This window comes from Centroberyx affinis, unplaced genomic scaffold (assembly GCF_046629955.1).
Source record: "Centroberyx affinis isolate AG114_WGS23_722 - 3 ecotype Tasmania unplaced genomic scaffold, CSIRO-AGI_Caff_v1 ptg000693l_1, whole genome shotgun sequence".
In the NCBI taxonomy this organism is placed as follows: Eukaryota; Metazoa; Chordata; class Actinopteri; order Beryciformes; family Berycidae; genus Centroberyx; species Centroberyx affinis.
Window position 1 is genome coordinate 333 of NW_027279313.1, and position 13,828 is coordinate 14,160.

At 41.2% G+C, this 13,828-nt stretch overlaps 1 protein-coding gene across 1 annotated transcript; it reads left to right on the plus strand.

The window, feature by feature from the left end:
• Positions 1 to 4,807: 4,807 nt before the first annotated feature.
• Positions 4,808 to 5,810, plus strand: neurod6b (neuronal differentiation 6b). The gene is given in 6 exon segments (XM_071519404.1): positions 4,808 to 5,032; positions 5,034 to 5,117; positions 5,119 to 5,451; positions 5,454 to 5,557; positions 5,559 to 5,602; positions 5,605 to 5,810. Coding segments are annotated over 6 exon segments (996 nt in total).
• Positions 5,811 to 13,828: the final 8,018 nt, after the last annotated feature.

A 13,828-nucleotide genomic window follows, 5' to 3' on the forward strand; every position in this document is an offset into this window, starting at 1 on the left:
AAGCAAGATGTAAGTAGCTCTATAGTGAAGCTATTGATGAGATTTTGGTCAGAATCAATCAGTATAATGGCAAATGATGGGAAAATAGAGCCCAGGTCAAAAATGGATGGAGTTATGCTTTAACCAAGCAAGATGACTAAAAACCGAATCTTATTTATAGCAACAGCCTGAAGCCTGGAGGAGTCGGAGGAGGGATGGTTACCCACACTAACTCACACCTGAGAGCTGGCAAGTACAGTACCACAGTCTGGTACTGTTGACCAATGAGCAGCCCCACTGGAACATTGGGGTTTGGTGCCTTGTTCAAGGGCACTTAGATGATAGTAGAAGAGAGAGCGTTCCTCATTTACTCACCCCACACATAATTTCCCAGGCAGTCCAGGGATTCAAACTGGCGACAGTCCGAGTATAATTTGTCTCTAACCTTCTGGCTACTGCCACCTCCTTCACTTACAGTAGAACAAAGATGATTAGTGCTTTTGGAGAAAAAGGCATATAGGCTTAACATAAATGTGATTTGGTGGATGCTTTTATGCAAAGTGCCCTACAGTAGCATGAGTGGATAGATATTTAGCATGAGTGGTTCCAGTGGAAATCATCTAAACCTGGTAGTCTGAGTGCCATGCTCTACCCATTGAGGCCATTTCCCATTGCAATCACTCAACCAAGTTCATAAATGCTATACATCTGTTTTATGAACACAAAATCATTAACTGAAGTTGATCATTCAATATCTCTCAAATACAGACAATCACGTATGTTAAAGTGTTCTTATTTTCTCGAGCAAGGACTTAACTATAATGTATATATAAATCTTGCCCAGCCGTACCACGCAAGAGTTTTATGTAAAACATTTATCCATTTTATCAGCCTAATCACAAAGGGGCACTGCAACAGAGAAGAGTGTCCCATCCCCCTCAACTGAAACTCTGTAGATTCGCTGTATTTGCCCAAATGAAATTCTGGTGTCGTTCCTTTGGCATCCTTTAGTATAAAGCAATCACAGACCGGCCGGTTCGGTAAACATGGGCATGCTGTGTGCAGATTACTGATGCCACGTTATATGATTTCTGTGTATTGAAGTTCAATCAGCCTGTTCTCCCCAAATTTCATGAAATGAGCATGGTGTGTTAAAATTAAATATTTGCTTTGTGCATGATAAGAATTACAATGACCAGAAACAGTTGTTTGACATTTACCTTCAACTCAGGTTCAACCCAGGTTCGATTCCCGACTCATGCCCATAAGTTTTCTACTGTGAGTGCAGTTTTCATTTTCTGCAAGTTTTTCTTACTTAACCATGACCAAAAACTTATCCTAACCCTAACCCTAACCCTAACCTTAACCTTAACCAAAGTTGTTTCACTTGCCTAAACTTAACCCTTAGCTAATCTTTTCACGTGATGAACAAGTGAAAATAGCGTCTCCACTTCATGCTATGGCCACATAATCCAATTTACAGTGGAGGAACATGATCTTCACATGATTCATGTCCACAATAATCTGCATTTCAGAGATTGTGCTCATTTCATGGAATTTTATAAGCCTGTGTTGTTCACATTTATCAAACACTTAAATTCTGCTGGCATTTGGAGTCACCTGTGAAGTTGCCTAGTGCAGCTTCAAGACACCTACTATTTAAAAAGTAGCATAAACTGTTTTGTGCCAATAATCATTTTGTAAGAGTAGGTGTGCTTTTTTATAAAATGGTGAATAATTCATTTTGGAATGGCACACATACAGGATATGGAGCTATGGCATCTCTTAGTATACAACAAGTCTATTCCTCAGAGGGATTTCAGGGAGAGGAGATGGGAGCTTAAATAACCAGGAAGTGTCTGTAAAATCATACTACTTTACACTCATTGTCTTTCTTTCTCCAGCTACTGCAATGGCTGTTGAATACAATAAGATAATGCAGCTTTCAGTGAAAATTAGGGTAAGCAGTATACAGAGAAGAGAAGTTACAGTCAGCGCAAGGTCTCCAGCAAATGGGAGTGTACGAACAGAAAGCCAAGTCTCACACCATTCAACCAAGAGCACACAAAGACACAACTCAAATGATCAAGTCTGTGGTGTTAAATTACTCTACCCCAGGTCCTTTCCACAGGCTCCTCAATCGTTTCACCTTGCTCTCATCATCCAGAGACACTCTCCTTAACTGCTGACATCAATTGAGAAACACTTGCAACTCAGCGTGCGATCGGTGGCGCCTTCATTTGCAGCTCTACACCTCGCACCGTGCCTATAAAAGCTGATAATGTGATAATTAAAAGAGCTGACAGGCAAGAACTGTCAGCGAGAGTTGAATAAAATCAGACACCCTGATTTACCAACCTCTGCTATTTGTAATACCTCTTAAATTAGAACGCTTCTATTCTTGAAGTACGACCCATAAAATATCAATTGAAATAATTAATTAGGTTAGAACTGTTGTGAAAAAAAAGTTTAGGCGTGTAATTGGAGGTTGTTATAGAGAAAACTGCCCCAAAAAGTCACATGCGCAGTTTCAGACCTATAACAAGAATTTCTAGCAGACAAAAGATCACTGCCATATCTCTCTCTTGCTCTCTCTCTTTCTCTCTCAACCACACCATGATTTATTACCTGAAAAGACAAGAGAACTAATTAGTGGAGTAATTAATTAATATAAATTTGCATATTTGCATTTGCAATTAGTGCAGTCAACTGATTAGTCTGAGATGGGGAGTTTGACTCATCAGATGCTAGTGTGTGTGTGTGTGTGTGTGTGTGTGTGTGTGTGTGTGTGTGTGTGCTGGACCAGAACGCTCAGCACACCAGCTGAGGCATTTTGGGGGGAAGGCAGTGATGAAGGGATTGATTTTTTATGTGTGGGTGCATGTGTCCTGGGTGTGTGTGTGTGTGTGTGTGTGTGTGTGTGTATCGGTCTATATGTGTGTGTTTGCATGTGTTTGTCCGCATGCTCGCGCACACTTGCATGCTTGTATTTGTGTGTGCACATGTGTGACATGTTTGGTGTACTGCCGCTCATCACCACTCCTGCTGTCACACGCACATTAGGTTAAATGTATGCACATCCACCATTGTGCATGCTGTCATTGTCATTGTGGAGCCTGCAGCGTTACCTTTGTGCGGTCTTTCATCCTCTGAACTTATAGCAAGGTGCAATCAACTGCTATTGCAATCAAAGCAGTGGAGCACAAGCTGCGGGACCCATATTGCTGATCGATGTCTTGTAATGTCCAATAGAGAGAGATTGATAAGTCGCTTTAATTGATTCTCCTTGCAACAAGGTCATTCACAGGCATTACGTTTGTGTGTGTGTTGGTGTGTGTGTTCCACATAACTGAGGAGTGCATATACCCATATCCAATGCCAGCTGTGCCCCAGTGTGGATTTGGCAGCGTGCCATTGGGCCTTTTCCATGGGGTGTGCTTAATGTCTACGGTCTAGAGGTACCAAAGCTACCAACACCATGCATACCCCTCTGGTACACTCAAAACACCCTCCTACATCTATGCTGCGCTCTGGAATGTCTTAACCTATTTTATAGAACCTCAAACATATCTCTTTAGAATTTAAAACCTCTTTGTCCAAACAAGACTCTTTTCTTATGTTGTGGTTTTCAGTGTTTCATTTAAAGAGGTGAGTTATTAAGGTATTAAGTATTATTATTATTAGAGGTGACTTATTATGCTATGAGTATATTGACAAGCAGCAAGGATAAACATAAATAAAATGTAATCATAATATGCATAAAAATTTCAGATATCTTCTCTGAAACTGCGTCACAGATAAGTCCTGTGTCTGTCTATCTATCTATCTATCTATCTATCTATCTATGCACGCACGCGCGCGCGCGCGCGCGCGCGCACACAACACACACACACACACACACACACACACACCCTACCTTTCTCACCTGTTGAGAACGCCTGCAAAGTCTACTGTACATCCTTCTTTCTCCAGACAAAAGACATTAATTCATCTTTCTTACACGGGGAGAGGCAGATATTAGTTGTTATCCTTCTCCGGTCTGTGTTTTTGACGGTAAACGTGGGCCTCCCGGTGCCCATTACCGGAGCTGCCAGATGATCGGTACGGAATGGAGGTCCCTGGGGACACCAAACACGTGGTCTAGGCTGCCACAAGACGTCAGCGGCAGATGGCATGGGTACCCGCTGTTGGCATGAGTGTCATTCCTCAAAGAGAGAGGGAAGGGAAAGAGAGAGAGAAGGGAAAGAGAAAGAGGAAGAGCGGGATAGAGCGAAACAGAGGAAGACACCTTGCGCGGGGTTTGGTTATTTCTCTAAACTGGTTTGCAAGAGAGGAGAGTGTGGCGCAGATTCAGAGGAGATATTTGGGAACATGCATGCTGCACGCTGACCAGAGGTGAGTATCATCACTATTATATGGCTTATGCTTTGGCTGACTCTTAATATGCTGTGGTGCATGCGCTGCCAGGATTAGGGGTTCATTTCCCACTTAAAAATATATGCAGCATGCTACTGTGCGGCGCTTTGGATAAAAAACATCTACCAAATGCCATGTGTTAATAGGCTCAATAGACTATTCGTTTCCCGTTTGAAGTTTTGTCAGTTTTTTTTTCTTTTTACACCAAATCCAAAAACAATGAAGTTGAGTGTCTTTGAAAAGGTAGCAGGCTGTGACATTGGCCTTGCTTGCCAATTAGTTCTTCTCAGCGTTTGCTTTCCTCTTGGGAGGACCCATTCACAAGGTAATTAACTGACAACCTTCAAAAGATCGGTAGTCTACTCTGCTCTCATTGTTTATGTCTTTGTTTTGCTTTTAGGCTATAGGAAATATGTTGACATTGCCATTTGAAGAACCACATATGATGTGTGAGCCACGGTTTGGTGCGAATTACCCCCGCGAAAGCTTACCTGACAACCTGGAGCAGGACCACAGCCGACACAACCTAGAGGAGATGTCCAACTCAGACATGAGGGAGGGTGACGACGACAACTCCGACAGGGAGGAGGATGAGAGAGAGGACGACCAGGATGAGAACGGGCTTCCCAAAAAGCGAGGGCCCCCGGAAAAAGAAATCCAAGAAGACGGACAGGGTCAAAGTGCGGCGCCAGGAAGCCAACGCCCGAGAACGCAGCCGGATGCCACGGCTTGAACGCAGCGCTGGAGAGCCTGCGCAAGGTTGTGCCATGCTACTCCAAAACTCAGAAACTGTCCAAGATCGAGACTCTCAGACTGGCTAAAAATTACATCTGGGCCCTGTCAGAGACGCTGAGCGCAGGGAAGAGACCGGACCTCCTCGCCTTCGTGCAGACTTTGTGCAAAGGATTATCTCAGCCCACGACCAACTTAGTGGCCGGTTGTTTGCAGCTCAACGCGAGAAATTTCCTCACAGACCACAATGGGGAGGTCATGTTCTCTGGCAGGTCGCCATACGACGCCATGTACTCCTATCCCGGCTCCGATATGAACACGCCCCGGGCCACAGCAGCAGCACCTTGGACAGCAGCGCCAAGCCGTTCCGACACTATAGCTACGGCAGCGCGTATGAACCGTACTACGAGAACGCGTCCCCGAGAGCGGGAGTCCTCATTTCGATGGCCAGCTAAGCCCCCGATGAACTTTAACGGATTTTCTCTCTAAAACACGACGATCCGTCCGACTATGGCAAGAGCGGCCACTATGGCATGCGTTACTGCAGTGCGCCAGGACGCACGGCTCTTGCGCACAACTCCATGTACCGAGTCTCCCCAGAGGCCCGTTTCCCCTACGACCTGCACCTCCGCAGCCAGTCCTTCCAAGCACAGGGGGAAATTAATGGCTCTTTCCACAATTAATCAGTTAACTGGACGAAGTTCAAGTTTTAAAAATGATGCAATTTCCCCCACAGATGTCGAGAATGGAAGGAAATGGACTCCACGACACATTGATGCACTGCAAAAATGTCCATCTTAGCAAGTCATTAGTTCCATATTCAGTCTTATTTTTCTTCGAAACAAGAGAAAAATCCTGCCAATAGGGTGAGATGATTCCACTTGTTCGCAGTGCAGTTTCAGCTGCTTCAGGAGTTTTGTGTCAAAATCTCGAAACTAAACAGAATAAGGCAGATCACTAGTGTCAAGAAAAAGACAGTCGAGTAAAAAGAATTCTTGAAACAAGTTGCATTGCATAACAAGTGAAATAATCTCAACCCGATGGCAGATCTTCTCACAGAAAATTGCGATTTTAAGACACAATGATAGATTAAGAATAAGACTGATATTTTTTGCAGTGCATGAAAACCACACCAACTACAGAATGTATTTCGTTTGAGATGCAGCTCTTGAGCAATTTATTTAGCACTTGGTTTATTTATCTCATTTCTTTTTTGGGGTATTTAAATTTGTTTGTTAACGTCAAATACTGCAGAAATCGGTCATGATGTGAGCTGGATAAGACTGATACAGTTGACAGTTTATTTGATTTTGTGATCGTTTAATTAGGCTTCATAATAATCGTTAAAGATGAGTATTTTCATGGCAAGCTAAATAAAATCAGCCAACCGAATTATTGGGGAAGAAGAATCTAAAGACGCTTCACTTTATCAGGGAACTTCATTGATTTGCATTTGTTCAGACATGATTGAAGTTAAGACTTTCAATCTGTTAGCAATAAAGGTAAATTGAGCTATGCAAAGCAGCCCAATGCAATCTTTGCTTAGAATATAATATATATCTATTCCCCCTCGCAGGGCGTTTACCCGTCAGTCTCATAACATAACTCTAATTAAAATGATAACGTTACACGAATTAATAAATAAGATTGCTCTTCCTCTAGCCATTTTGGAGGCATGCATGTGTTTAGAGACCTGATGATGATGTCATCTATTTGGTCCTATAAATACAGGAAGTTGTGGACTGTTGTGGAAAAAAAAAAGTCAGCTTAAGAACAAAATGCATTTGTATTTGAAGTAAATAGTGTGGTAACGAGGTGAATGTAAATTATTATTGTATTTATTTAAGCTTATTTATTATAAGTCCGTAAATTTGGATGTGGATAATATATTACAAAAAAAAAAATCAGATAATGTAAATTCAACAGTGTTACCTTTTATGTAAAATTCCATGCATTTGAACTTTGTTTATGTTGCATTGTTGTATTTCACCACAGTATTAGGTATATTGACTTGACATCAAGTATTGGAAGGAAAACCATTTTGTCTGAGGAGAACAGCCTATTTTAAAATAATATGAATCCGAACAAAATGCCTTAAATAATAGGAGTTGACGAACACCAATTATGCAACGATATGAAAGTTTTGGATCGTCTGATGTGTCCATGAACTTTTTACAGCAACACTTCATTGTTCCTGAAGAGGAAAACTCCTCAGAGGGAAACTGTGATGCACTTAATGTATTTCTGCACATTACTGGTGACTGTAATCATAAACTCTGTTGATTTTGTAACTTGAGCTGAATTATGAACGATTATTGAAATCTCTTTCTCTTTCTTCCTTTTTGCAGTACGCGCGCGCACACATACACACACACACACACACACACACACACACACAGTTTTCAGAAAACTCGTTATTGATCGAAATATTCGTGAAGTAATGTGTTTTATCAATGTTTTGTGATGTGTTTGACGCAACAAAGGCTATGAGAAGCTACAAATAGCTTCTCAGCATTCTGTGAAAATGATGACAGGAGACAGTAATTAAAGAATATTTTAATTGTTGCCAAAATAAATCTAAATAAAACGCTCCGGGCGTAGCCTAATGTTTTTTTTAGTTTTCAAAATTTGTATCCCGTAATAATCCAACATAACTTCTGAAGCTTGTGATGAGGCATCAGGAAACAATATTTTAACTAACAATACAAGGTATAATAACACAATCTTAAAGCGACAAAACACTTAGATATAGCCTGAGCGCATGCTAAAGTAATTAGACATTATTATAACATGTAAAATAGAAACCTCACCAATGAATTCAAAAGAAGATATTTAGGTTCACATCGGCAAAATCCTTTCATGATTAATTCTGATGATTTTCCACAACGATGCCAACATTTTAGATTCACCTGTTTTGGAAGATTTGTAGACAAGGGAACGGGTTTAACAAACAGTTAAAGGCTAAAATCAAATTAACTTCATCAACATATTAGCTACTGGTCTTTAATACTATGCAAACTTTAGAAATTCTTTATATGAAAGAGGTCTGTCGGTATAAATTCATTTAATTTAAGTTGATCAGATGGCTGATTGGTGACAAAAATGCCCATGAGGAGTTGGATGTCAGCCAGAGAAGACAGACTGTCGGTCCCACTCTTCCCAGTCTGAGGAGGAAAGTGGAACTGGTAGCCTAATCCTTGGAGAACAACCTTTTTTTTCTTCTTGGTTATTTTGGGAAAAAAAAAACACCGTTTGGTCGAAAGATGCTGTGTGTTACATTCTTAAAAAATAAAAACCGCAAAAGGCAGCTTCATTTTTTCGGGCGTATAGGCTAACCTATATTTCTTTCATCAAGGTGACAGTGATTTCTTTCTCCCTTTGATTCAAAATATCAAGAATAGTATTTTTAGGAAATCTAATGGAATGGATGGTAAACGCACCTAAACTCGGTTTACCCAAGTAAAAAGGTTTTTATTGGCGGAATAGAGTTTACCCGCTTCCTTTAGGCGGACAGAAATATCTATGACATAAATTCATATAAACCATATGCAGCATCAAGCTGATGAAAGTTAAATGAAGGGTAATATAAAGGAAAAAGTAATGGATTAATTGATTTGTGTTGTATTGTTGCCCTATGATGATCACCGACTAGAAGTCAGTTTACCCACTGCTACATCACTGCGTGTAATACACGTTTCCATGTATTTTTCCATGTTTGTAAAACACTATTAGTTATTTAGTGTTTCACTTTAAAATGTTAAAACTTCTTTATGCCTGTTTGTTCTTGATGCTCTTGAACCTTACTGATTGACGCTGAATCACTAAGAACTATTGAAAACGTATGTAAGTGTATAATATTTTTGATTCAGTGTCTGACTCTTTGAAGATTGGGAAAGTTGATCATTAAATAGAAGACTTACATGCAATTAGAGACCAAGGAAGACCAAGTGTGTTGCTGAGCACAAGGGCGGGCATCATCATGTTTTGGGAGACCCCGAACTCCACCAGCATTACCACACACACACACACACACACACACACACACACACACACACACACACACACACACACACACTCACTTTACTGTCAAAATGCCCTGTGCAGCTTTCTTGGTCTCTTTACATCATTTGATCTTTTTTTTTTGGCACAGGTCACAATTAAATTGTATCCCAATTTTATGAATTCATTTTGAAATGATGTGATAGCAGTAGCAGCAAACGACTAGTCAACATTCATATGTATAATGTTAAACATTATGCTTGAGATAATGAAAAGGATAATGTTTGGCTTGTCATGATTTGTGACAGTTCATGCCACTTCTGCTACTTCATAAAAGTGAAAAAGGTTATTAGATTATTAGACTGTCATCTTCAAAACTTTAAGACCATAAAAACACTCTAGCATGCAGTACCTGCCTGTATTACACCTGGACTGACTTTTTGATATCTTAGTATTAATCAAATATTACACAAAAACAAGTTGGAATAACTTGGCTGAGGCTATGGGGATGATGATAGATATGTAGAGAAATTTATGTGGTTTAGGCAATATAGTCAGAGTAGGCAACAACATGCTGATGGTATGGAGAAGAGATCTGAAAAGGATATCAATTAGTTCAAAGTTTGAAGTTTATCTCTCCAACAATAACAAACACATGTATTTACGTACATTTAGGACTTTAAAAAACACAAATCTCCATTATTATCCCATCCATATCTTAGGCCAGGCTAACATTCGTTCCTTTGGTGTCATTGCAGTCCAGTGCGGCCAGTTGGCAGAGAACAATAACTTATTCAACAACAAGTGTTTACTTGAGCCTGTATGGAGAGGTGTGCGCTTTCTTCTCCACTTTCACGATTGATTCAGTTGTTCCGGAGAAGCTCAACCAACCAGAAGAAAAATCCCAAAGGATTTTGAGATGTATTCAGACTCATGTGAGTCTGAAAATAGAAAACAGTGAATTGAAAACAATCTATAGAAAATAATTTAAGTGAAATCAGAATCTAAAGTCACGTCATTGTTATCTGATTTGTTGCTTAATTTTAAATGAGGAATGAATAAGAAATGAAAGCTTTATAAACAAGTCCATTCAGTTTTAATTTAAATATGCAGAGCTAAAACAGTAACCACTGAAAAGAAAAGAAACAATCAGAAAACACCAAAGTAATGATAGCTCCTAACAGGAGAAATGCACCAGCTTTCCAAATGGTGATACAGTAGTGATTACACAAACCAAAATATCAAGCTGCATATACAATATCTCCCATTGCTCATACGGCTGAGGGGTTTATTTTTCTCTGTGGATGCTACTGCAAAAAACTCTTGATAAAACAGCAAAAAATGTTTTCGGACTCGCCTCATGTTGGTTAGATAAGCAAACAAATGTCACCAGATTTTGTGAAATATCTTTCTAGCACTAGAGAAAGGGATAGCTGGGAGATTCAGTAATTCTGGCCATTCAGAAATGTAACTCTCTCTGCTGTTTTACTTATACGTTTGTCTGGGTAGGAGTATTGTCTAAATGGCTAAAATGTTTCTATGTAATGTCTAATAGAAGAAGACGAGCAGTAGGATGGTAAAAAAAATAAGAGAGGGATTATCCATCTGCCTTCATTCCCTCACTCCTCACTCACTCTTTTCTGTCACATTAATCTCGCTCCTCTGTCTCATCATGAGGACTGGTGGTGTGTGTGTGTGTGTGTGTGTGTGTGTGTGTGTGTGTGTGTGTGTGTGTGTTGGGGTCCCTTTGGAGCCCTAAAAGCACCCTGTTTACCCCCCCCCCACCCACACCCCACCACCAGCCCTCATTTGTCCCATTCACTAACATCCTCATCTTGTCAGTCTTGTTACCGCTTTTTCTGCCAGGCTTGGTGGAGTGTGTGTGTGTGTGTGTGTGTATGTGTGTGTGTGTGTGTGTGTGGAGGGGAGAGGAGGGGGCTTAAATCCCTCAAGGGGAGTTAGGAGGAAGAGGAGGGGGGTTGTTGGGTGTCCACGGGGCGGCGAGCAGCAGTTTAGCGCAGGGTCAAACGTGTACACGTATCCCTACATTCATGCAGCTCATTAGGCCTAGAGGAGAGAGAGAAAGAGAGAGAGAGAGAGAGAGAGGGAGAGAGAGAGAGAGAGAGACAGACAGGCAGAGAGAGATAGAGGGATGGAGAAAGAGAGCATATGGCTCGGCTCTGTGTGGGAGGTGAAGGACAAGAAAAGGGGGATATATGGTATGGAGGTGGTATGGAGGGATGCATTTGCAATCATAGACTCAGTGCGATAATTAGTGAACATTAAATTTCTATAGGGATAAGTTATAGAAAAAGATTGAATATAATGTTCTCTACAGTTTCCCTTCAGCATCAGGAGTTGAGGAACACATCGGAAAAGTTCAGCGCAGTTACCTATAACCGAATGAGTCATCGCACTGATCAGAAATGCATAAAAAACAAAGAAAAAAACAAACAAACAGATTTATATATTTATATTACACCCTATATAATTTATTGTAGTCGGGAGCATTTCCAAAATGTCTGAAATCTGAGCACCAGTCAAGAAAAATGAAAATAATGTGCCTGGCCGTGTCGGCAAGCATCCCCAAATTTTGTGCCATTCCCAAGCCCCAGATGGTGTGGGATGGGAAACGTTCCCCCATTAAATTCCTAATAATCATTTCTCCTGCGGAATGGGGGGTGGGGGTGCGGGGTGGGGAGGGGTGCGAGTGTGTGTGTGTGTGTGTGTGTGTGTGTGTGTGTGGGGTGGCTGGGAAGTGAGGAGTGCGGTGGGGTTGGTGGGTGAGGGGAGTAGAGGGATTTGGTGTTTTAATTAGACAGATTTAAGGAGCTGAACCCCCCTCAATATGTGTGTGTGTGTGTGTGTGTGTGTGGTGGTAGAGTTGGGGGGGGGGGGGGGGGGTGCGTGTGTTCCATCAGAGCAGATTCATTTGTGGGTGCGTATTTGTGTTTCTGCAAGTGTGCGTATATGCGCGTGCATGTGTGAAAAAATTCACGGTCACGGCGGGGCTGATGCTGCGGCGGAGGAGGCCTGACACCCCAGCACTACGGGCCAGGATCTCATTAACGTGTCAGATTGGTGGATCAGTCTCTCTGGCAGCCGGCCCGGCCTCTCACAGGAAGTACTTTCTCTCTATCTCTGAACTTGGCACCGAAAGGTTAGAGAGGGAGGGAGGAGAGGAGAGGGAGGGATATGTTGGCCTGAAGGAGAGAGGAGAGAGGGATGCATTAATTATAATTGGATAAATATTGGTAAAGGATTGTGTTTTAAGAGCGGCCCTTATGCATCGGGGATATTGAGTGGAAATGATTGAGTTAGGAATAGTATAGCGCTGATCAAAATGGAGTGAGAGAGAGAGAAAGAGAGAGAGACTTGCCAGAGTTTTACAACATGCAAACCATCTCAGGCAGTTGCACTATTTCAGTGGTGGAGATATGCTAAGTATGTGACGGGAGCATCTGTCACTACATCACCTTTGTGCTTTGTGCTCTTTGTCTTGGGGTATTCTGATTGGGTGTGAGAGTGTGTGTGTGGGTACAATGAGCGCATATATAGGTTTTGGAGCAGGTGGGAAGCATACAGGGGTGTGATCCTCTGACACCCCAGCAACACCCTATTTCAGGGCAGACAGAGAGGCGGGTGCTGCTGGGTGCAGGAGATCCTGATTCCCTCGACTATGACTCCGAGCATCTGGTAGTCACGACTCCACTGTGGTGCGTGGGTGGGTACATGCATATATGACAGATAGATAGATAGATAGATAGATAGATAGATAGATAGATAGATAGATAGATAGATAGATGCCTATGCAAAGAGGATAAAAGCACTAGCATTCCTCATACTTGTTTTTTCTTTCTTTTCAGGGTAAATTGGGTATATTTTTTTATTGTAATGTAATGGATTTATTTGATATTTCTTCATTAATTCTGGTTGTTCATCCTACTGCAGTAGCCCACGACTATACAGGAGACACTGGTGTGCATATATATGTGTGTGTGCAAGTACCCTACATACATACGAAACAGTATCAGTACCTTTCTGTGCCCCACAGAGAATAATGTTACACCACCATCACCCAGCGCCCCATTTGGAAATGAGAAATAGCCGACATTAAACATGTAAGAACAAGTAGGAACTTTCTCGGCTCATCTAGACTAATTATATAGTGCTTTGTGAGGAGTCATTAGGTACATAATTAACTATCTATTAGTATGGAGAAAGAATCCATTCATAATATCTACACTAAAAGGGACATACTTCTCTTTCTTAAGTCCATGGTATTGTTTCATAATCATTCCCCATTATGATAATAATAAGAATCTTGATCAAGCATCAAATATCACCTGCACAGATACACAGATTCATATGTAGCCGTCATAATAGTCCCACATTTCACAGCATGCAATACATGCAAATAATATCTACTATTATGCTATTGCTTTTTCCCAAAGAGGAATTGTTCGTAAAATAAAAATTTGGTGCACAAACTATTGCTGACAAACAACACAAACAGTGTACATAAGCAAAATCCAATTCGATTTTCATGTATTAGAATACATCTATTGAGTTTACAGCATTTGAGAAATATAGTGGTGGTCGCTGCCTCACTGATGGATAGATGCACAATGGGGGATTTCTGTGGAGGCTGCCATTGTACCAAATGTCCCAACTGGACAGGAGACTCATGTAATCAATGTAT